Source organism: Sardina pilchardus, chromosome 22, assembly GCF_963854185.1.
Source record: "Sardina pilchardus chromosome 22, fSarPil1.1, whole genome shotgun sequence".
NCBI lineage: Eukaryota > Metazoa > Chordata > Actinopteri > Clupeiformes > Clupeidae > Sardina > Sardina pilchardus.
The window spans coordinates 29,129,628-29,154,582 of NC_085015.1; the positions used below are offsets into that span (position 1 = coordinate 29,129,628).

The 24,955-nt window shown below is 43.1% G+C and overlaps 1 protein-coding gene across 3 annotated transcripts in view; it reads right to left on the minus strand.

The window, feature by feature from the left end:
• The window catches only part of ccdc57 (coiled-coil domain containing 57), a 205,147-nt gene that overhangs the window by 16,902 nt on the left and 163,290 nt on the right, over window positions 1-24,955 (minus strand). For 2 of the 3 annotated variants that reach the window (XM_062526216.1, XM_062526217.1), the window contains exons 15-18: window positions 10,915-11,068; window positions 10,701-10,786; window positions 9,666-9,785; window positions 9,368-9,548 (exon numbers count right to left, since the gene is read on the minus strand). In XM_062526216.1, coding sequence (XP_062382200.1) covers window positions 9,368-9,548; window positions 9,666-9,785; window positions 10,701-10,786; window positions 10,915-11,068 — 541 coding nt within the window. Of the gene's footprint in view, window positions 1-9,367; window positions 9,549-9,665; window positions 9,786-10,700; window positions 10,787-10,914; window positions 11,069-24,955 lie in introns of those variants that run through there. The other variant, XM_062526218.1, reaches the window with a different exon arrangement.

Genomic DNA, 24,955 nt, shown 5'->3' on the forward strand with positions numbered 1-24,955 from the left:
AAAGTCATCATACCCTTTTGAAATAGTTACTTTTTTTGTCTTACAGCCTGAAATCAAAACCCATTTAAAAAAAAATCTTTTCCAGTTTTATTTACAAATTTAGCTGTACAACATCAAAATAATGAAAAAAAAGTAAACCGTTCTGAAAATTAATAAAAAATTAAAAACTAGAATAACAGGGTTGGAAAAGTCATCATACCCCTGACTTAATACTTTGTAAAGCTTCCTTTTGCTTTCATTACAGCCATCAATCTGTTTGGATATGTCTCTATTATAGCTTTGCACACCTAGATAGGGGAATATTTGCAGAAATTTGCAATTTTCCGTGCAGAAATGTTAAAATTTAGTCAAATTCTGTAGGGAATGGCGATGGACTGCTCTCTTCAAGTCAATCCGCTTATTTTCTATAGGATTTAAGTCAGGGCTCTGACTTTGCCACTCAAGGATATTCACCATCCTATCCTTAACACTAGAAGCGCCAAGCGCCGGTCATTTGACCTCTGACGCGTATTCCTAGAAGCGCCGTGTGGGTTTGACCTAGATATACCTAGAACTGCCGGGCTGCGGTCTTTTGACCGCAGTGATTACAAAAAAAAAAAAATCTTTTCACTCGATTAAATTCCAGGACCCTACTTTCACGACTTTTCCTAAATACGCGTGTTTTGTCACCCAGAATTTTTACTTGATCAAAAGCACACTGGTACAAGCTAGTTTAGAGCTATTTTGCGCTCACTTATGTGACAACACTATGTTGTTTCGCGGTTGGCCATGCTTTTCCAGGCTGCTATTCTCTTTTCTCACAGCAGATGTCGCAAGGGTTTCCTGTCAGTCGGGCATGAGAATAATATTTTACCATGAAACATATAGTTTATATATGTGCAATATGTATTATATATGTGATTTATTTTAATAACTATTTTTCATTTACATGGCATAGTCTATGGAGGCGATTTACAGTGGTAAAATGCGAGTTTGTTTTGAAAATGTTGCGACATTGTTCTATTAGGCAGGCCTACATGTGTAAAAAATATTTTCAGCTGAAATTCGTAGCCTATTTATGTACGTAGGGCGCGTATGCCTACGTACATTCATAGTTGTATATCTTATCTTCTATTTGTAGGCTATCTTTTAAAGCTCATACTAATGTATAAGCATCTTACATATTTGCTGGACTGACTGAGTTAGGCTACGTCGCGTCAAACACCTAGGCTATCCTATTTTCAAATACACAATCTACAAATCGTGAAGTGGCGCAGCGTTAACTCCCCCGTTTTTCAACGTCGACGAACAATTTTTTTGTGTTAATGGTTTTTAATAACAAACTATCTGAAATAAACCGATGAATCACAATACTGTTTACCATTAACGAAAAATAATTTCGCCAGCCAATAATTTTCTAAGCCAAATTGAGCCGCCATCTGACAAACTTTGGCTCAGTTAGACTTTTTGCATCTAAAAATAATTATATCATAGAGACACACGCGAAAAATAAACGATAGCCTATAAACGATTCCCACTGGATACACCACATCAGTATTGTGCTCGTTGCTACGATAGGCTACACAGGACTCAGTTGCATGTTCTGTAGACATGAAGTGGCTAACCATTATCAGCCATGAAAACTTTGGCGGATGCAGCAGCATTTAGGTTTAGGCTGAGCCAGCTAGCCAGCCACTAACTTCATCAACCAGCCGTTATTCTCAAAGCAAATGGCTTCGGGGTCTATACATAACACACTATCCATTGCAAACATAGCCTATTTGAAACCGATCATTCCCCCTCCCCCATACACGTCTAACCAGTTTTGCTACGTGTGGACATGATCTTAGGCTACAGACATCACACTGCGGCATTGACTGCCTCCCCACCCCCACCCCATCTCTCTGCCCCCTGCATAGGCTGTAGGCTGGCTGTTTGTTGTTTACATGCAACTCGTGGAAGAATGCGCAATCATGTTTCATCGCAAATGCGCGTTTCAGAATGTCAGAATTCGCCAGCGTGCGTGTAGTTGTGTGAATAGAAAATAATAAAAGAATATACTTTATTGATGCCTTGCTCAAAAGAACTTCTGCCATACACAGGTCGGGGATCGAACCAACAAGTCTGGGGCTCAGGGGTTAAAGCTCTAACCAGTAGGCTACAGCTCTGTCTCTTCAAAATGTTAAAATGTGTGTCTCAATGCTGAATCACGAATTCACATAGAAGTTAGCTTAAATTGTAGAAACAATAGGCCTATAGCTTTTTTTCAGCAGACATCGAAACATAGCCTACACATTTGCAAAACGGAGAATATCTTTCACTCATCATTTTTAATTAGCCTGCTTCTCGCGCCTATGCCTGCTCAGCTGCTCTCTCTATCTCCCTCCCTCCGAGGTAGCTAGACCCTACAAGATCCCTACAAGATTTTTACACAGCCTACGTGTGTACAAATAATTTTCAGCTGAAATTCGTCGTAGCCTATTTAAATTAGTTTAGGCCAAATTCATTCATCTGCGGGCAAACCTTTCTTATGCATTTATTTGGGCTTAGCCTAGGCTACTTAGTATGCCTACGTACATTCATAGTTCTATATCTTTTAAGTTGTATATCTTCTATAGTTGTATCTGTAAAGCTCAGACTAATGTAGGCTATAAGCATTTTCTTACATATTTGCTGTAAATAGTTTACTATTGTACAATAGTCGTGATGCGCCTGATGGAGCCTTTCCTAGGGAAGAATGTCACAACAGACAATTTCTTCACCTCGCTTGCACTGGCTAAAAATCTCCTTGTACACAAAACGACTATTGTGGGCACAATGAACAAAATCAGACGAGAGATGCCCCCATGCACACAGGCACAGTCTGAAAGATATTCCACCAAGGTGCTGAGGGCTGGAACCGCCTATCTAATTTACGATTAGATAGTGGTTTTTATAAACTGCATGTGTAAAGCTTGATATTATTAGCCTTCCAAAGCACTCTTCCCTCGGAAAACATCGCAGAAGCCCGCTACTTCTCTCTCCCACGACTCCAAAACAAAACTGTTATCCGTCACAGCAATAGGCAAGTCGATTTTGAATCACAATGGTCAATGTTTCAGCACTTTTTTGGATCGTTCTGACGGTACATTTATGACTAAGTGCAACGACTTGATTATTTTCAGCCGATAACTGAATGTTATAGCCTATTCGTAGATTAACTGCACTCAAACTACCGTGTGTGACATTGATTTAATCATCTTTATAACAATCTCCAAAATATTAAAAACTAATATTATTTATTAAAAACGAAGTATATATAAAAATACTACGAAAAAGTTGAAAGTCAAGTTTGCTTAAGGTTTGTTCAAGAACTCTTCCAGAGTTTTTACCTCAAACAACACAAATAAATGAACAGATAGCCTACCTCAAACGTGCTGTATGTCATAATGAAACAACCACAGACTATCAACACGGGTTAACACGAATGAGACATGGCTTAGTGCAAACTGAATCTATGACCAAACGATTTGATTCGTGCACGAAGCGCCATCTAGCTATCATTATGTGTAAGTGACAGCGTCCCAGTCTAAGGACTCAGCGGTCATTTGACCGCCTCACCGCGTTTCAAGTAGTTCACACCAGCACGGCGCTTCAAGTAGGTCGTCAAAGCGGTCAAATGACCGGGGCGCGGCGCTTCTAGGTATAAGTGGGTCAGAACGGCCCGGCGCTTCTAGTGTTAACAGTATTTTAGCAGTAATTTAGCTAGTCGTCTTCTGTGCGTCATTGCGTTCACGATTGTGAATGTTTTATTTGGATTAAATGTGCATGTCGAGGGTGGGTGTCCATTGAGCGCGCAAGAGAGCGGGCCAAGGAGAATGAGTTTACTTCTACTGTTTGGTAAAGTTGCACGCATAGTCTACAAAAGTTGCGGAAGAACTTATAATAAATAAATAAATAGGGATGCACCGATCCGATATTTGGATCGGATATCGGCCCCGATATGAACAAAATAGCTGGATCGGGGATCGGGAAAAATGAGCAGATCCATGGGCCGATCCGAATTTAATTTCGTTTAAAAAAAAGGCATGACGCGCAACCAGCCATTTAGCGCTGCAGGCGCCGCTGTAGCAGCAGCTCACTGCTGCGGGTTAGAGTGTGCCTCACCTCACTGTGTGCTCTGAGTGTTTAAATTCACGGATGGGATAAATACAGATACCAAATTTATGTCATAGGATCAAAAGAATATCTATAAGGGGGGCGCTGTGGCACAGCAGGCTACAGCGTCCGTACCATCTACGGGTCCGAGTGCCCACGGGGACCCAGGTTCGAATCCGGCCTGCGGTCATATCCCGATCCCGCCCCAACTCTCTCTCCCACTTGTTTCCTGTCTACCTCTTCACTGTCCTATACTAATAAAGGCAAAAAGTCCAAAAAATATACAAAAAAAAAAAAAGAATATCTATACTAACCACCATTTGTCATAGGTTAATTACGATCTTCATGCGTTTTGTTGCATTTAGGCAACACGTTTAATGTGGCAGTTTACACAAAATAGGCTACTCAAACTAAGCCCATTGTCATTTTCATGTGTATAAACTGTTCTTGGTATCAAGACATGCAAATGTTCAAATTGGCTGTTAAAAACTGCGGGACTGTACCACTATGAGTAAATAGAGGGGTTTCACGGGTGACAGCATTTTGGCAGGGGTGTTTCAATGTATGTCACTAATATGGGATTTTTATCTGCAAAATTGTTTTGATGGGAGACAATTATGCATTTGTTGAGTTTCATGTCAGCTAGTTAGATTTATTATTTAGTAATAACTGTGAACTTGAATTTGAATGCTGTTCCAAGTTGCTGCTGGTGCACAACTGTTTATTTTTAATACTAGTCAAATAATCAATAATGATGATGATGATGATGATGATGATAATAATACAATACCTTTATATCTAAGTGTTATTTTGTTAGATTTTTTCTTAGGAAAGTAGGCTAATGTTTAGTTAGGGAAAGAATGTTTAAGTCAAGCCTGCCTTTAGTCTTTTCCACATGGTGAGGTATACAGTTTATTAATTAACAATAAATCGGATCGGTATCGGATATCGACCGATACGCAGAGCCCAGGCATCGGTATCGAGACTAAGTCGGATCGGTGCATCCCTATAAATAAAAAAAAAATAACAACGAAACGTAATATGTGGCGGTTGGTGCTGAATCTGTGGTGCACCGCCACAAATCAGTCTGTGTGGAAAACACTGTCTTAACTCCTCTGTCATCATAGGTAACCTCAAATCCAAAATGTTCCCACACCAGACCTATAAGAGGCTGGCGCATCCTGCAACTCCAGACAGTCTTTGTCTCTCGCACTTTGCCATTTCTAAAGACTTGCGCGCAGCACTCAAAACTCCATACTCCTACTCTCGCGTGAAACACATTGTCACATTGTCACATATGGGAATTACTTGTGCATGCTATAACTCGCCAGAACCGTAGGACCGTACGACGAACACACACTCCGAACCGTGACATGCCATCCGCACGGTTCGGAGCATTTTTCAAAAACCGTGCCACCCCTAGTCTGTAGTGAGAGCCGGCTTTGGTACCGTTGAAAAAATCTTGTAAAATCCCTGTAAGTCTCTGGCAGTAAGCCTGCGGTTCCTTAGTGCAGCAAGAGTGAGGAACCGGTCTTCTTGGGGTGTTGTCTTCTTGGGACGGCCACTTCATGGTCTGTCTCGGACTTCTGCAGTCTCATGGAACTTGGTCCTAAGTTTGGAAATGGTACCAGGACTGACACCAAATGATGCTGCCACTCTATATGCTGGGACACCAGCCTCAAGTTGCCCTATTGCACGGGCCCTATCCTGAAGGGACAAACGTGGCATATTTCCACCAGTGTTGCTGCTTGGAGAAACCACAAATCCAACAAGTGGCAGAACCCATGCTTAGGTACCAATTTAGGCACACCTGTGACTGGCACTCACCTGGTAGCACTTGAAGCCCAAAACGAGATGCAGAACCCTATTACTGGCCATTTTTGGTTGGCACTACTCAGACATTTGGCTGTATTGCTCATTCCATGATTGCCCTAACAAGCTATACCTCATTGTAAAGGTGACAAATCAACGATACAAATGATATGAAACACTGGTATTACGAAAGGGGAGATATAATGGGCCAGAGTCAAGTTTCCTTACTTTTTGTGAGCGGTTTATGTGCAATATGTATTATATATGTGATTTATTTTAATAACTATTTTTCATTTACATGGCATAGTCTATGGAGGCAATTTACAGTGGTAAAATGCAAGTTTGCTTTGAAAACGTTGCAACGTTGTTCTATTAGGCATAGGCCTACGTGTGTAAAAAATATTTTCAGCTGAAATTCGTCGTAGGCCTAGCCTATTTAAATTAGTTTCGGCCAAATCATTCATCTGCGCACAACTAACAAAGGACATTGGCAAGAGATTCTTATGAATTATTTACAGATGAAACTCGTCGAATTTAAATTAGTTTCGGCCAAATCATTCATCTGTGGGCAATACAACTATGGACTTGGGCAAAGTTCTCTTATGGATTTATTTGAGCTTACTTATTATGCCTAGGCTACGTACATTTATAGTTGTATAATGTACTAATGTACGCATTTTCTTACATATTTGCTGTAAATAAACCACTATTTACTATCGATTTACCAAACAGATACCTCTGCTCGTAGGGTAATAAGCATTTAACTCCCTCTCCATTGACCAAAACTCTCCGACCATTGATCATTAGTCTGCCGTACAGCGTCAAGTGGCGCAACGCTAGCTCCCTCGTTTAGCAATCAACCGACCCGAGTTCAATCCCTGCCTTGAGCAAAATTTTGTGGGCCTAGCTTACATTGACTGAATTCAATGACGTCGACGAACAATTATTTTTTGTTAATGGTTTTTAATAACAAACTATCTGGAATAAACAAACGGCAGGGCTTGATATCAGCGAGCTGTACTTGAACGATACCCCTGCATCTGTCCATTCCAATGCAACCATCCTCCTGCACTGATTTCGCCTCCTGCACAGTCCAAGTTCACGACACCGCCTCTTCAAGGTCCGGATAGAAATCACAATACTGTTTACCATTAACGAAAAATAATTGTTCGTTGTCGTCGAAAAACGGTCAACGAATTCAGTCAATGTAAGCTACAGAATCCCACTCCTGGCTGGAATTGAACCCGGGTCGAGTGAATGCTAGACGAGAGAGAAAGCATTGCGCCACTTGACGCTGTACGGATGGTTAAGACTTTTGGTCAATGAAGAGGGAGATAAATAGCCTAGAAATCTAGACGCCCCTAGCGGCAGCAAATGTAATTTGGCTGGCGGGGCAGTCTAGGCACGAGCCAGGGAGCTGAGAACCCCCAGCACCAGCGGGCCAATGTATAGAGTCGGTGGGTGGGCTTAACATAATGGTGACTGACATGCGACCAGAAGTTGCGACGGTAACGCATCCTGTTATTTGAAAACAAGAAGATGATTCGTTTAGCGTTATCCTATTGCGTGGAGAGGGAAGGTTACGCATCCTGCTACTTGAAAACAAGAAGATGATTCGTTTAGCGTTATCCTATTGCGGGGAGGGAATTTCAAAGACAACTGTTTATCCCACCCCTCCGATTGAGCCCCGTCTACGGTGAGTGTCCAGACCCTACATCTTGATGTGGGTCTGGCTCGTCAGGCTAGGAGATAAATGCTTATTACCCTCTTTCAATGAAACAGCAGTCTGCTCAACTTACCACGGATATGCTTCATAAGTCACAAAAACGAACGCAATGTTTAGGACAGTTTGCCATTTTGACAAAATGACATTTTGTCATTTTTTACACCCCATTTTAGAGCAAGACGATTGTTTTTATTATTATTATTATTATTATTATTATTATTGTTCAGTTCAGTTCAGTTGTTCAGTTCAGTTATTTTTGCCTATTATTATTGTTCAGTCTCCATCGGATTCGGAGAGGCACAACGACGCTTAGAGACGGTACAGACGGCCGATGATCGGCGCAGCACTTTAGGCCTACATAACACACTATCCATTGCAAAAATTGCCTATTTCAAACCTTCGCACATGGAGGCATTCAATAGAAGAGCAATTAGCATAGGCTAGTTGTCTTGTGCGATCATTCCCCCTCCCCCATACACACGTCTAACCAGTTCACTTAGGACATCACCTATGCGGCATTGAGGACAACTACCCCCTGCACGAACATAGGCTACCTATTAAATGTATAGAAGTGAATTTGGGGAGTGAATTAGAACTAGCCACCCATTCCTTTTAGAGCTTAGATTATCTGCCCAAACCTGAACTGCGGGCCGATGTTACGGATCTCGATATCCAACAACACCGGTGTTGGGTTGAAATTGTTCATCCCTCGGTTCCGTCGGGTCAGGCTCCTAATCACAACGCATGCCTCCGTTTTAAAATAGCCTATAAATAACATTTCTAAGTAGCATACAAAATGTAAAAATGAAAGATAAAAAATAAAATACTATGAAAAAGTTGAAAGTCAAGTTGACGTGCTGTAGCCTGTCATAATGAAACAACCACAGACTATCAACACTGACACGAATGACACATGGCTTAGTGCAAACTGAATTTATGACCAAACGATTTGATTCGTGCACGAAGCGCCATCTAGCTATCATTATGTATAAGTAACAGCGTCCCAGTCTGAGGAGTCAAAAGACCGCTGAGTCCTCAGACTTCCTCAGACTGCTTTAAGTAGTTCACACCAGCACGGCGCTTCTAGTAGGACGTCAAAGCGGTCTAATGACCGGGGCGCGGCGCTTCTAGGTATAAGTGGGTCAGAACGGCACGGCGCTTCTAGTGTTAAGGCCTTAAGCCCAAAACTCCTGTAGCTTGTCATTACACTCCATTCTTCTGCCAGTAAGTGTCCCTTGTTCAAATATGGTGTCTGTGTCGACGTATTCGGTCTCATAGGCTTTGGCAGACAAGTGAACATCTACCGAAATCTATGCTAGGTGAGTGCAGAGGCATGTGAACTCTGCTGGTCACACACACGTTTTAACAAAGCAAGCAGAATCCTGCTATTGCACACAGTCTTGCATGCAAATAGATTCCTTCTGTAGAGACTCGTCATCAACATACCAACACAATGACAGAGGTAATTTTTCAATAGAAATCTTTGTTATCTTTGTTTTTTTCAGAACATAGTGTGGATTTGAAGGAGAATTAATGTATAGACAACTTACTCTTTAGTCTGTATACCTGAGCATTGCACTGATCGATCCATATTTGCGTGTAGAATGCAGATGTTATCAATTAAGCACAATTTTGCCTACTAATTAAATTCCTACACTGACAGCATTGTCTGCCAATGTGTGACACAAACAAGTCTAATATGTTACTATTTACCTTGGTCAGTACTTCCTGTGGGTGTGAGGACAGTTGGACTCGGACCTTTCTCCAATATGTGCCAAACATCTTGCAAAGAGCAATCTGTGTCAACAGAGGACATCCAGGGAGATGATGGAATGGTGGAGGACTTAAATGCACTTGACAAGGTGGAGGTGGTGTCTTTCCTGCAAACAATATCCTTAGGTATAGAAATGGGTAAAATAAGACATTTGCAGGAATAGTTGAGGACATCTTATCAAAATATGTTTTAATGATTAGCTATATGTAGCTTCTCAGGCTTTTATTTTTGGCTTACCTGTGTCCATTGATTAGTTTGACAGGATTGATATTTGTCTTCATGCTGACTCTCAGAGACAGAAGGCTTCATTATTGGAAGTGGCTTGTTGCCATGATCCCTTTGAGCATACTGTAACTCCTGACAGACAACATAACAAAACTATGATTTAATTAAGACGTATCTAAAGAATAAGTAAGCACTATAAAACATTAAACATGTCCCATGTTTCCAGACTTGTTGGAAGGGCAGTCAGAATACATACTGAACTGTAGTGATGGCACTCAGCCTACCCTCACACAGGGGTCATCCTATCCTTGAGGTCCCTCATACAGTTCACATTGGGCACGCCTTTGGATAGTCTCATGCCAAGCCATCCCACTTCTGACACCATATATACCGATGGGAGAGAGCAGTGACCCTACCTGGCCTCAAACCCAGGTCTACAGGGTAATAAACATGCTGCTAGACTACAATGGCATTTTATCCAGACTGAAATACATATCCCTGAGGGATACAGAATCCAACAAAGCACTGGCACGTGGTGGGTTTGTCAAATGTACATATCTGATGGATGTGCTATTTGTTGAAGAGATATGTTTTATGTCTGTTTTTTAAGTCAGTAATTGAGTCACAGTGTCTGATGTAGTATGGCGCTGAATTCCACAGCTTGGGGGCGATGTAGCTGAAAGCCCTCTCTCCCAGGGTGCTAAGGTTCACACTAGGGACATGCAGTCGGCCTGCTGAGCAGGATCTCAGTGAGCAGGCATGGGTGCAAACTTCAAGGAGGTCAGTGAAGTAGGCGGGGATATAATTGTGTAGGGCCAGGAGCCTAGCCTTGCTAGCAGTGATTTTGGCCTATGCATCTAAGATTGTCTTTTATTTGCAGTTTTCACTGTAAATAATAAAAAAATACTCAGTAAATTGTATTTTAATCTTATTACGTACTTTCTTCGACGACAATGATTTAACTGGGTATTCACTTACAACACAGTAAATGAGATGAGAGAACTAAATAAAGATGAGATGTAGTATGGATATAGAATATATGATTACCTGAGAAGTGAGTTGGTATTGCAGGTGCTCCAGGGTGGACAGGTGACTATGGTCTTGTCTTTGCCCTTTTGTTGTTGGGACCAGTTCTTCATTGAAGTACAATGAAAAATAAATCAACATTGAGTATATCCATGGCAGCTAACAATAACACCACAACAATGATCATTATCATTATTATCATTATTGTTGGAACTTGTTTCCAGTCTTAATATACCTTCCAGTCCTGCCTCTGTGAGTTGTGCTCGAAGACAGTTGCCTAGCTCAATTAGCTGTTGTTTTTCTCTGCTAAGCCGAGACATCCACCACACTGCTTGTCTGAGTTTTTCTGGTAATGTGGAGTCTTCAATGATTAGGCCCTTTGAAGCATCCTTGTCAGAGAATAGATACATCTCAGTATAGTGTTTTTTGATGTTCCTGAAGTTCATTATAATGGGCTGGGACTTTTTATGGCTTAGTCTAAACCACTACACTGGTTAACCATTTCCCCTTACTTCTGGGTGATTTGTGGCCAACCAGTGAGTTATCTAGAAAGGTTCAGCAGTGGACACTAATACAAAATGAAGAGGAAACACTAAAAACTAAGGGGGGAATTCTCCCATGCGCGTAAGGGTGCTTAAAGGAGAATTCCGGTGTGAAATTGAGCTTAACTGTACCGAAACATGTTAAGGTGTACTCACACGTGTTTTAGACGCACTTTCACTCACCCCCAGCATTCCGAACTCCTCCGTTTTCAGCCTAGCTTACAGTAGGCTTGAATCTATTAGATTGGGCATTACGTAGCCTATGCAGCTAAATCGCTATTTTTAAACCATTAAAAAGGTTCCAAGTAACTCCACACTGCATTGGTAGACTTCTGAGGGTCCTGACATTTAAAACGAGATACTGAGAACTTTGGAAATGCACAGGAAGTTTATTTTAAAAAAGACTGTTTACGAGCAGTGCCTTCATAGAATCTCTCCGCTGGGCGCCATCTTGGAATCAAGTCGCGATAAGCCGACTGACGAGCACGAACGAACAGGAAGGACAGGGGAACATATTGCTAAAGTAATTCCATAGGAAATATATAGTTATACTGTCTACATGAGCATGATGAGTAACAAAGCTCAAAATGTTTGCAATATGTCCCCCTGTCTTTCCTGTTCGTTTGTGCTCGTCAGTCGACTTATCGCGACTTCACCACAAGATGGCGCCCAGCGGAGAGATTCTATGAAGGTACTGCTTGAATAAACAGTCTTTTTTAATAAACTTCCTGTGCACTTCCAAAGTTCTAAGTATCTCGTTTTAAATGTCAGGACCCTCAGAAGTCAACCAATGCAGTGTGGAGCTACTTGGAACCTTTTTAATGGTTTAAAAATAGCTATTTAGCTGCATAGGCTACGTAATGCCCAATCTAATAGATTCAAGCCTACTGTAAGCTAGGCTGAAAACGGAGGAGTTCGGAATGCTGGGGGTGAGTGAAAGTGCGTCTAAAACACGTGTGAGTACACCTTAACATGTTTCGGTACAGTTAAGCTCAATTTCACACCGGAATTCTCCTTTAACTGAGATCAGCTGACGACAAACTGCGAAACACACCGCTGCGACGTCAACCGACCCCGCCACCGTTTAAACTTTGTGCGCCTGCGAAAAACACTCCCTGGGATAGCTCCAAGGGCGCTAGGGTGGCTAGTCTCGTGAGCAGGACATCAACAAAGCACACACATTTCACACGTGTCGCTAGCCAAGAAAGTATCTTGTTGTAGTAGTAGGCTAGTAGTAGCAAAACTAGCAAGTGCTAGACTAGCAAACAAAGCAAGCCATTTCGTCTTGCAACCAGCACGGACAACTAGCCTAGTAGTAAACAAAAAACAAACCAAACCAGCCTGTGCTACACTAGCAAACAAAGCAAGCCAAGGGGTAGCCATTTCGAGGTGCAGCAACCAGACCGGACCGATTTCTTCCCAACCCCATCCAACTCCTCCAACCGTCGGGTTGGTGTATCTCGTGCTTTAAAGGCATAGGTCTAAGGACGAGACAGATGTGCTGATGTGCTAACTGTTGCCTACGGGGTTCTCTTTCGGTCGACTCGTTTGACACAGACCGTGACTCTAAGGCAGTGGTTCTCAAACTTTTTCTTTCATTCCCCACTTTGATCAAGGGGGCTTTCTCGAGCCCCACCTGTCCATCATCGCTCTAAAAAAGTAGTAGGTCAAGCTCAAAAATGTAAAATGTATTGACATAATGTCAGTTGCTAAATATAGGCTACATCAGTAGGCCTAACAAATAACATTTGACAACAGATTATCACTTCAAAAATAGAGAAAATAAAAATCTAAATCAATGACCAATAATGTCAGTTATTGATAAGGTGTCCATCCTTGCTTCAAAAAAAGCTGATTTCCAAAAATAAAGAAAAAGGGCCAACTATATGCTACCATTGTGTTATAAATGAAGGTTCACCAATCTCACAACCTCGTTCAAAATCTTATTCAGGTCAGGCCTTGACATGAGCGCTTCCCTGAATGAAACAGTCCGTCCGTTGCGCATCGGGCGCTACCCTCTTTATCACGGCCTGCAGACCATTTATTTTACCGTCTGTGCGCCATCCGAGCAAAGTCTCTCACATTTCCCATTTGATGTCATGTTCTGCCAGGTAGACTAATTGTTGAGAATGTTGAATAGCTCATCAGCAGTGGCCCTACTTTTGACATACTCGCAGAATAGAATATCTTCACTCGCTGTCAAGTTAACAAAGCGGACATAAGCAATAACTAAACCACCTTTGTTGCTGTCAGTGGCCTTGTCCACTTGCAAGACAAAACATGAGTGTTTCCGTTTGTCAAGCAGTTGTTCTTCGAGATCGCAAAACAGCAATTGTGTCGTTGGACAGATAGCCAAGATATCCTTCAATTTCACTGCGCTCGCCTCAAACATGTTTTGTTTTGTTTCCGCTGCAATTAAAATGCCGAAGTCAATCATTTTTTTTCGAACTATGGTTCCAGGACAGACGAATATTTTCATCTGGTCAATGATACAAGAGTCTATATTACGCCTACCTTGTTTGTGTGTGTTTTGTGAGATGGAGGTGCATTCTCGCAATTATCAATAAAGGAAGGCATAGGCTACAGATTTAAAAAAAAATCTCCGGTTTTTCACGTCAGCTCGCGCCCCACCTGGCATGTCTCTGCGCCCCACAGTGAGAAACGCTGCTCTAAGGGATAGCGCCCTCGCGTGACCGCTCTTGAAGCCTTTTTAAACACGCCTATTGGCGGAGTGAGCTGTCACTCACAGGTAGCCCCGCCTACCTACAATAAATTACAGTGACGCTCACTCCTCATCACATTTTTCACTCTTCAAGACTCGCTGAAGCCATAACTGAAGAGTAACTACCCACACCAACGAAATCTATAACTTCGAGTGTTCCGGCTTAACTGTTTCCTTGGGGAAGAGGTTATACTCAACCCCACGAAACGTCGGGACATTAGAAAAAGAGAAAGAAAGAAAAGAAAAGAACAAGAAAAAGGAAAATTCTGAATATCTGGCCGCTTCGGCTCGCCTGGAGCCTAGCCGCGTTTGCCCGCTTCTCCGCTAGCTACTCTGTATAACTAGATGTTTTTGCCACTGCTTAAATTAAGCCATGCATTCTGCGGTACGTCCTAAACTTCGACCTTGCCCCAATGCTTGTGGCCATTCGATTGAGAGGAAGGATACCCATACCGCCTGTGTCTTCCGCTTGGGGCTCCAAAATGCCCGAGAGGCCTTGGACAACCCGCAGGGATGCGCTGCCTGTTCTCGCTTCGGGCTCAGAACACTACAGCGCCGGTTTGATGATTTTTGGACTCAATCTCCCGACTCGAACCCCCTACTCTCCGAACTCGTAATGAGCGAGGGGGACGAGGCTCAGCTCTTCACCTGGTCTGGGTCGCAAGGAGCCTCCTCCGCGACGCGTCCATCTCCGATGCCACTCCCCGCTCTGGAAGTGCTGGAGTACTCTTCTGAGGAGGATGGAGCAATGGAGGAGTGTGTCGGCGGCGAACTGCCTTTCCCCCTCTCAGCCCGCACCGGCCTCGACTGCTGCGTCGGTTATGGAGGCGCCTGCTACGGCGGAGTCTCACACCACAGCGGGCAAGCTGTTCCTTGACACGTGCCAACGCGCTGCTAGACGGCTTGGCGTCAAGTGGCCGCGTCTGCCACCGACGCCTGTGAATAACAGGCTAGATGGGAATTTCCTCCCCCCTCCATCACCTGCACCCAAGCCTTCGGTCTCCCCGTTCCAGGACTGTCTGGACGACGTGACGAAGGCCTGGGGCAAACCGTTTTCTAACCGGGTGGTCATCGGTGGTTTCGGCTCTCTAACGGAGATGGAGGGCGCCGCCGAGAGGGGGCTGCTGGATTGTCCCAGGGCTGAACAGTCACTGGCGTCCTACCTGGCTCCGGACACCAACATGGGCTTAACCGTGTCCTCTCAACTGCCGCACAAGCAGCCTAAATTCACCTCCCAGCTACTGGAGAAGAACTACAAAGCTCTTGGCCAGGCAGCCCGAGCTCAAAACACTGTGTCGCTGCTCCTCGCCTATGTGGCTGAGTTGCAGGCTGAGGTGGGTGCAGCCCTCGAAGAGGGAAAACCAGTGAAAGACCTGTGGACTGAGATCCTTACTACGATGGACTTCGTCATGAGATCCACGCGCTGCTCCAACCAGGCCGTCGGGAGGGCTATGGGGCCGACAGTGGTAGCCCAGCGACATCTCTGGCTCAATCTGTCTAAGGTCCCTGACAAGGATAGGCATGCCTTCCTGGATGCCCCTGTGGACCCCAGCGGGTTGTTCGGTTCAGCGGTCCAGGCTAAGCAGACCCGCTGTGAGTCTAAGAAAAAAGAGAACGAGGCTTTCAGCTACCTCCTCCCCCGCAGACTTGCCCCGTCGGCCTCGACTTCGGCTACTGCACAACGCTCTCACTCACCACAGCCAGCTAAGCACGCACGCCAGTGGCCGAGCAAGCGTTTTCAGACAACGACACCCCGCCAGTCCCAGCCACAGCCACAACCATCCCCCGCGGTGGTGCAGGGCACCTGGGCATGTCGTCCGACGATCCAGGTCGACTCCGACACTGGCCGACCGCGGTGAACCTGATTTCTTCAAGTAGCCGTTGTTCCAGGGACAACACCCCTAAAGTTGTTCCAGGTCCAACAACTCTGTTAACCAATCACTGCTATGTGATGTCATCAATGTGCGACTTCACCCCGTTCAAAATTTCCCTCCCGAAATCAACATCTTTTCAGCTCTGTGTAGGTAAGTCATTGCACTGTTTCTTCTGTTTCCCATGTAAAATAAGAGACTCAATGTGCATTTTCAAAATTATTTATTGTAAGAACTATGTTGTTTTGGTGCCAGTTTAGTAAGGAGTTTTCGAGTTCAATTCACCTTTTCGTTATAGCCCATATCTAAAGATATCAGTTTGCTGCTAATGGTAAGCATAGTGTTCAGTCAAATTCAGGCAATATTGTAATGACATGTATGTTTGTTTACTCCTCAATAGCTGTTAGAAATTTTAGCATGAGCTTGTTAATAGCAATTTGTAAACTACCACAAGCTTTTATTTTAACCTTTCAATATGTTTGAATTTGCAATGTCATGTAGATTTAGTCAGTTAGGCTACTTGGCTAGAAGCACAGATTTTGGACTACTATTCTCCGATTAGTCTCTTATTAGTGGGCTAAAATCTTTATTTAGTGTACATTAAGAGTTGATACTTCTTTTGATCTGCGGAGGGTGCTATTGAGGCAATGTTAGTACAGGTTCATCATTGATCAACCCGGACCAACATTGATCCTGGGCCGTCATTACCATGTTGACCCAGGAGCAACATTTTCTCATTGACCCTGGGCTAACGTTACCATGTTGACTCATTTTCTTGTTGAGCCTGGGCTAACGTTACCATGTTGACCCAGGAGCAACATTTTCTCATTGACCCTGGGTTAACATTACCATGTTGACCCAGGAGCATCATTTTCTCGTTGAGCCTGGGCTAACATTACCATGTTGACCCAGGAGCAACATTTTATCATTAACTATTTGTGCCAGTTTATTTGCTTATATGCGTTGGACTAAACATTGATAGTAAAGAGTTAGCCTTTAACAGAACAATGTTTTCTTGTTGACCCTTTGCTTGGACTAGACTTCAATATGTATACCCTGTCAGAGTATTCAATTAATTGGCCGCAATCCCGGTGTGAATGGGATCTTATATCAATATAGTAAAGTGCTCCAAGAAAACATTTCTTGCCCTACCTTTAAGTTAGCGTACTCTGTAACTGACAGTGGTATTTTTGTGTTGTGTGCATTTCAGAGATGGAGGATATAATCAAGGAAGCAGTTTTTAAAGAAGAAAAAAAGAGGGAAAGAAGGAAAAACACCAAGCTTCATATCCATTTTCTGAAAGAAGTTGATGAACAGGCACATATTAGAAAGATTCATAATGAAGAAAACACAGCATCTTTCAGGAAAACATGCTATTCCAGTTTCAGTGACCAAAAAAGGTGATGCTACAGTATTTGTTTCACTGTGCAAGGTCTGGTCCTGTGTCTGTAAAAAGCCAAAGAGTCACTGGATGCAAAGCGTACGTTTCATTCAAAGTCAGAAATGATCATAAAGGTTTGAAAGTGGTTGTGCAGAGAACGTGCAACGATCACAGTGGGCACAACCCACTTTTAAAAGAGGATGGCCACTGCCATCGTATTCATCCAGACCTTATTCTGAAGATTGAAAAGTGGATCACTCTTGGACTTAAACCAGACATCATACTCCTCCAAGCCAATGAATGGTCACGAAAGCAAGGGAAAACCTATATAGAGATGTTGTCATGCCTCCTTTTTGGGGATTTTTTTTATTTCATAAAAAATTAAAATGTATTTAATACCCTGGAATACATGCTTTTAAGGAGAATGTATCTGTTGTTGAAACTAGCCTTTTTTTCTTTCACCCGATTGTGTCCTAGATCTTTTTATCTACACCATATGCATCCCACCCTGTTAATGCCATACTGGAAATTGCTTTGACTGTGGTGAGATCCAGGGCAAAAGCTGTGCTCAGATCAGTAATCAAATAATTGGTAATTGTTGAATGATTGTGCTGTAACCGTATCTTACACCGATACCTACACTTAGTTGAGTCAAATTGTTTATAATTGGGGCATATCTGTAATACGCTAGCTATTTGTTTATCCAGCAAATAGCGACGTCCACAGACAAGGTGGAGTATGTTGCATGATTTTATGTATTGAAGCAAGTCAAATTTGTAGTTTCTTATGTCTCATTTCATCAAACTACAAATACGCTACCCGATCTGGTTAAGTTACATAGTGCGGTTATAGCCAATAGAGGGACGCAGAGTGAAAGCAGAAGTGCCGTTCACCCTGTTACGAGTTGATGAACAGCTGAAATGATTTTGGAAACATTATTTTAACATTTGGGAGATCCGGGGCCTTTTCACGCACTTTGAGGCAGTCAGCTATACCTTGAGATTTTTAAATATTTAATCTAACTAAAAACATCTAATGCAAAAGTGGCACATATGGTTATATTCTAGAGGTCCTCCACAATAATTATATGAGAGTAAAGTGGAAACTAGTTGATTTAAAGTTTCTGATGGTGTCACTTATAAATTATGTTTCTAGGAAAAAAAACTAGCAGAGATTGAGATGTAAATTTGGAACAGTTTTTAAAATCCCCAGGGGGGGATTCAGACTCGGGTTAAGGTACAAAAAACTCTTTCGTGTTGCTTTAAAAATAACCTTCACCACGGCACCAGATGGACATGTAATTGAGAGATGAGGAACAGGCCTACTCTTTCTTCTTACAGCCCGTTGGCCCATGATTCTTCAAACCTAAAATTCCCTAGACCTCTACTTTTCCCTCAGCTTTACCCATTAAGGTATGGTAAGGTATGTAATAAGGTAATGTTAATTTCAGGGTTACTTTGGTGTTCCAGCATTTTCAATTAAAGATATTGAATGTTATCAATCACTTTGTGATAGACCTCTGTATAAAAAATGCTCTCATGAATAATACAAATGTAGTGTAGTGTAGTGATTTTGGCCTATACCCTCCTGAGACCCTGGATGTAAATTTGAATGCATTTTTCATTTCACTCAATTATTTTGGCTTAGTAGGGCTTCATAAACATACAAAAAAATTTTCACCTCTGTACATCAAGTAGTTTTTGAGAAAAACGATGTCCTCGTATGAGGACATTGGGTCTCTATTACCCTAAAATACAATGAGATTGCCAATCCAGAAAGAATGTGAATATTCATGTGTGTACTCCAAGTGCCTAAGATTCAACTATTAAGAAAACACTTTGTTTTTATTGAACAGAAATGTCCTGTTATTAATTTGGTTAAGTTTAGTGTTTATTTGTAAATGTTAGTTGTACGTATGGGTCACACCCATGTGGAGAGAAGTCTATCCACAATCAATTGAAGCTTAACAGTTCTGCTCTATTTGTTTCTTATTTGTTTATTTATTTATTTTTGTAATTCCTTCAATGGATTTATTTATTCAGGCTACTCTATTATGTCTATGTCCACACTTTGACTTCCATTATTGCTTTACAGTAGTTTGATATGGCCAATGAACGACAATTTTCAATGTAATATGTAGCCTAAAAATTAAATTATGCGTACATTTCAGTCCCGATGTCCTCGTATGAGGACATGAAAGTTAAACACGTGCTGGTCTGTTTGCAATGATCGAAATGGGGGAAACTTGATGCCATATTATACTACAACTGTTCACAAACATATACAAAAAAAAAAAAATGTCATAACGTTCACTGGCACGTTACCATGACGATAGTTCTCACGCGTATGCCGGTAAAGCGTGGAGGTGGATTTCGACGCCATATTGCTTTTTCCCAAAACATTGTATTGTGTGTCTGATAACACTAGAGGGTAAAATGAAGTGTCCACATATAAGGACAACAGGTTTTTATTCAGAAAAAGTAAGCACAAGGTAAAGCAGAGCCTAAATGTAATGTCCTCATATGAGGACGCAGGGTCTCAGGAGGATACAGGCCTCACTGAACCAAGCCTATTTGAAGTTTGCCACAGGAAGCAAAGAGAGAAAGTGGGATGTGTTTTTATGTCTGTGTAAGTGCACTTATACTGCACATCTGATCAGCTGATCTGTAGGTAAAACTATATGTGCCTGGAATTAATTTAAGTTGTTTTTTAACAGAAGACCATAGGTGTCACAAAGTCAAATGAAATACCCCAAATGTTATGAAAATATTCATGAAAAATTGTCTTTCATTGATTCAGATGTCCTGTATGAACAAAGACAAAAAGCCCAATTACATCTAATTATATGACATTTAATTAGACTGAAACACAACTGGGGGTTTTAAGACAAAAAACAATGTGGCTTTACAACAAAAAACACAACTAAAAGGACAACTAGTGCCTTTCATTTGGCAACCCTGTCCAGCTTGTCAATAAGAAAAGACATAGTAGCATCCAAAGCTGGAGATCCAAATTGATGATTCCGTCAAGGCTGCTTTCAGGTTGCTTTGTAATTTCTGAAGTGTCTTCCTGTAATGAGGATACACAAATGTTACGTAAGAATATGAAAAATAAGACTTTGAAGAACAAGAGTGCATTTTGTCTCATTACAAAAGACAACTTTGGATAACACTAGACAGTAACAGTAGTTTTCATGAACTCTTAACAGGAAGACTTCAAAGAACAGTGCATTGCATTTTCATGCAATAAAGAATAAGGCATAAGTATAAAACAGTAGTGTGGGTCAGTGTACCTGGAAAATGGAAAGTGTAGTGTTAGTCTAGGATGGAAGAACACTTAGTTACAGTACATCAGCACATGCAGCATCCACTCCGTCACAGACTGTGTCAGCAGTAACATCCAATGCCAGTCTAGTGGCAAAACCATTGGCCAGCTCCTTTGCTTCCTGCTCTGACAGGGCGCTGAATATTGTTGTCCTTGTTTTTTTCTTTTTGGGTAAAGCTTTTACGATAGCAGGCACACTTTTTTTGCGTCCCTGAAAAGAACAGTAATTGTGCAATGTTAGGAAAATGTTGCTCCTGGGTCAACATGGTAACATTAGCCCAGGCTCAACAAGAAAATGTTGCTCCTGGGTCAACATGGTAATGTTAGCCCAGGCTCAACAAGAAAATGTTGCTCCTGGGTCAACATGGTAACATTAGCCCAGGCTCAACAAGAAAATGTTGCTCCTGGGTCAACATGGTAACGTTAGCCCAGGCTCTACAAGAAAATGTTGCTCCTGGGTCAACATGGTAACGTTAGCTCAGGGTCAATGAGAAAATGTTGCTCCTGGGTCAACATGGTAATGACGGCCCAGGATCAATGTTGGTCCGGGTTGATCAATGATGAACCTGTACTAACATTGCCTCAATAGCACCCTCCGCAGATCAAAAGAAGTATCAACTCTTAATGTACACTAAATAAAGATTTTAGCCCACTAATAAGAGACTAATCGGAGAATAGTAGTCCAAAATCTGTGCTTCTAGCCAAGTAGCCTAACTGACTAAATCTACATGACATTGCAAATTCAAACATATTGAAAGGTTAAAATAAAAGCTTGTGGTAGTTTACAAATTGCTATTAACAAGCTCATGCTAAAATGTCTAACAGCTATTGAGGAGTAAACATACATGTCATTACAATATTGCCTGAATTTGACTGAACATATGCTTACCATTAGCAGCTAACGGATATCTTTAGATATGGGCTATAACGAAAAGGTGAATTGAACTCGAAAACTCCTTACTAAACTGGCACCAAAACAACATTCTTACAATAAATAATTTTGAAAATGCACATTGAGTCACTTATTTTACATGGGAAATTGTTGAGAAGAAACAGTGCAATGACTTACCTACACAGAGCTGGAAAGATGTTGATTTCAGGAGGGAAATTTTGAACAGGGGGTGAAGTCGCACATTGATGACATCACATAGCAGCGATTGGTTAACAGAGTTGTTGGACCTGGAACAACTTTAGGCAGTTGTCCCTGGAACAACGGCTACTTGAAGAAATCAGGTTCACCGGCCGACCGCCACGCCGTGGCCCAATGGCTCAGAAAAAGAAACCGGCGTAGCGGGAGTGCAAGCCCCGCACATACATACGAGGTGTCGGGCCGGCTATCTCACGCCTTGCCGACACTCATGCATAACCCCCCCACGCTCAGCTCTGGGGGAGTTCATCGTGTGTCACACAAGCACATGTTGTACGTGACAAAAATAAAGGCTTCATGCGCACAAGTGTCCCCTCACTCAGATTATCTAAGTCCCATGGTTACTCCTCTGGGTTTAAATCAAACACATACTTGTCACCCCACAAACACAAAATCCCTGTCTGTGGTGGGAATAAAATCAGCGCACCCACACGGTTGCTCTGTAATGAGTCCCGTAGCCTTAACTCACTTGGGACAGTCTAAATATTTGGCTGACTTTCAGAAAATATTGATCGCACCTCAGGTGTCACACTGTTTTCGACCACTAGAGGGGAGTATGTGCACACAAACAAATTCGAGCCCACCCAATTTGATTCAGCCGATACCGGCAAAATTTCTCCCGGTTTGGCGACGGCATGTGAGTTGTCCCTGGGTTCCATCTACGATAGAACAGGGCTACAGAATACAGTTTGCTCAAAGACCCCCAAGCTTCCGGGGTCTGCTGCAGTCAGTGCCCAATGCAAAGTCAAAACAAATACTGAGAGAGGAGATAGAATCCCTCCTCGAGCAGAATGCAGTGCGAATAGTTCCTCGAAATGAGGCGTGTTCGGGGTTTTACAGCAGATACTTACGTCCCATTTTGGACCTAAGAGCTCTGAACAGCCACATAAGCACTTACAAGTTCAAAATGCTCACACAGACAGCTCCTGGCGTCAATGAGACAGGGAGACTGGTTCACAAAGCTAGATCTGAAACGGGCGTATTTTCACGTAGGGATCTACGAACCCCACAGGCAGTTCCTGCGCTTTTATTTCGAAGGTAGGGCCCTAGAATTCCAAACTATCCCATTTGGAATAGCCACCGCCCCCAGGGCGTTCTTGAGGGTGATGCAATTCGTTACCGCCCCCCTCAGAGAACAGGGCCTCAGAATTTATGGGTACATAGACGACTACCTTCTATGTGCTCAGTCGGCCCGACAAGCAAAAAAAACACACAGAGCTATTCCTCAGACATCTGGAGTCTCTGGGTTTTCTCATAAACTACCAGAAAAGCATACTTATCCCAACCCAGACAATAAACTTTCTGGGCCTCACACTAAACTCTGTCTCGTTCAGGGCGACAGTCACCTCTCAGCGAGCTTCGTCGTTCCGCAACTGCCTCTCTGCCTTCCAGCTGGGGAGGAGAGTGAAATTTCATACTTGCCTTCGCCTCTTAGGCTTGATGGCATCAATGATAGCAGTAGTGCCACTGGGCCAACTGTTTATGAGAGATGGGTGTTCTCCCTGGGCTTGTGTGCAGAGCGGGGCGCACACATGAACAAAATGATATTCGTCTCGACATCGTGCATGCAAGCACTGCGAATGTGGCGAGACCCCTCGCTGCTGTTGTGGGGTGCTCCGATGGGCCTGATAGCTGTGCGCAAAGTGTTAACCACGGATGCGTCGTTGACCGGCTGGGGCGCCACTCTAGAGAACTGGGCTGTGGGCGGCTCATGGTCAGCTCTGCAGAGCCAGCTTCATATAAATGTTTTGGAACTGTTGGCAGTGTTTCTGTCTCTAAAACATTTTCTCCCAATTTTATCACAAAAACATGTATTGATTCGCACAGACAATACAGCTGTGGTGTCATACATAAACCGTCAAGGGGGGCTACGGTCACTTCGCCTTCACCGTCTTGCCTATGTCATTCTGACGTGGTCAAACGCTCATTTGAAATCGCTCAGGGCCACTCATGTCCCGGGACGATTGAACATAAGAGCAGACAGACTGTCGAGAGCCTCCAACCAGGAATGGAGGGTTCATCTGTCAGTAATAGAACACATATGGGCTCGGATCGGACGAGCGGAGATCGACTTGTTTGCATCGAAGGAGAACACGCACTGCGAACTGTTCTTCTCCATCCTGGACAAGGACGCACCGTTGGGTACGGATGCGCTAGCGCATACGTGGCCGAATGTCCTTCTCTATGCATTTCCCCCAGTTCACCTGGTCCCGAACGTGCTGACGAGGGTGAGGGACAGGGGTCTCACCTTGATATTGATCGCCCTGTGGTGGACGAACAGGCCATGGCTGGCGGAAATCTTCCAGCTCTTGGTCGGAGTGCCTTGGCGCCTCCCCAACCGCACGGACCTCCTGTCTCAGATGGGCGGAGAGCTCCTCCATCCGAACCCGAGCATTTGGAACCTGTACGCCTTCCTTGTGAGCGGGAAGCGCTGAGCTCCGCAGGGCTGCCGCAGAATGTTATCGCAACCATTCAGAGTGCCAGAGCCTCCTCTACGAGGTCTCTATATGACTTAAAATGGTCAGCATTCGAAAAGTGGTGTGACCATAGAGGCATTGTCGCTTTCCAGTGCTCGATCGCGACAGTGCTTACGTTCCTTCAAGAACTGCTTGAACAGGGCAAAGCTCACTCAACGCTTAAAGTCTACCTGTCAGCCACTTCAGCCTGTCATGTAGGCTATGACGGCGTCTCCCCTGGAGCGCACCCTCTTGCGAGCAGGTTCCTTAACACTAGAAGCGCCAAGCACCGGTCATTTGACCGCTGACGCGTATTACTAGAAGCGCCGTGTAGGTTTGACCTAGATATACCTAGAACGGCCGGGCTGCGGTCATTTGACCGCAGTGATTACAAAAAAAAAAAAATCTTTTCACTCGATTCAATTCCAGGACCCTACGTTCACGACTTTTCCTAAATATGCGTGTTTTGTCACCCAGAATTTTTACATGACCAAAAGCACACCGGTACCAGCTAGTTTAGAGCTATTTTGCGCTCACTTATGTGACAACATTATGTTGTCTCGCGTTCGGCCATGTTTGTCCAGGCTGCTATTCTCTTTTCTCACAGCAGATGTCGCAAGGGTTTCCTGTCAGTCGGGCATGAGAATAATGTTTTACCATAAAACATAGCCTATAGTTTATATATGTGCAATATGTATTATATATGTGATTTATTTTAATAACTATTTTTCATTTACATGGCATAGTCTATGGAGGCGATTTACAGTGGTAAAATGTGAGTATGTTTTGAAAACGTTCGTCGAAGCCCATTTATGTACGTAGAGCGCGTATGC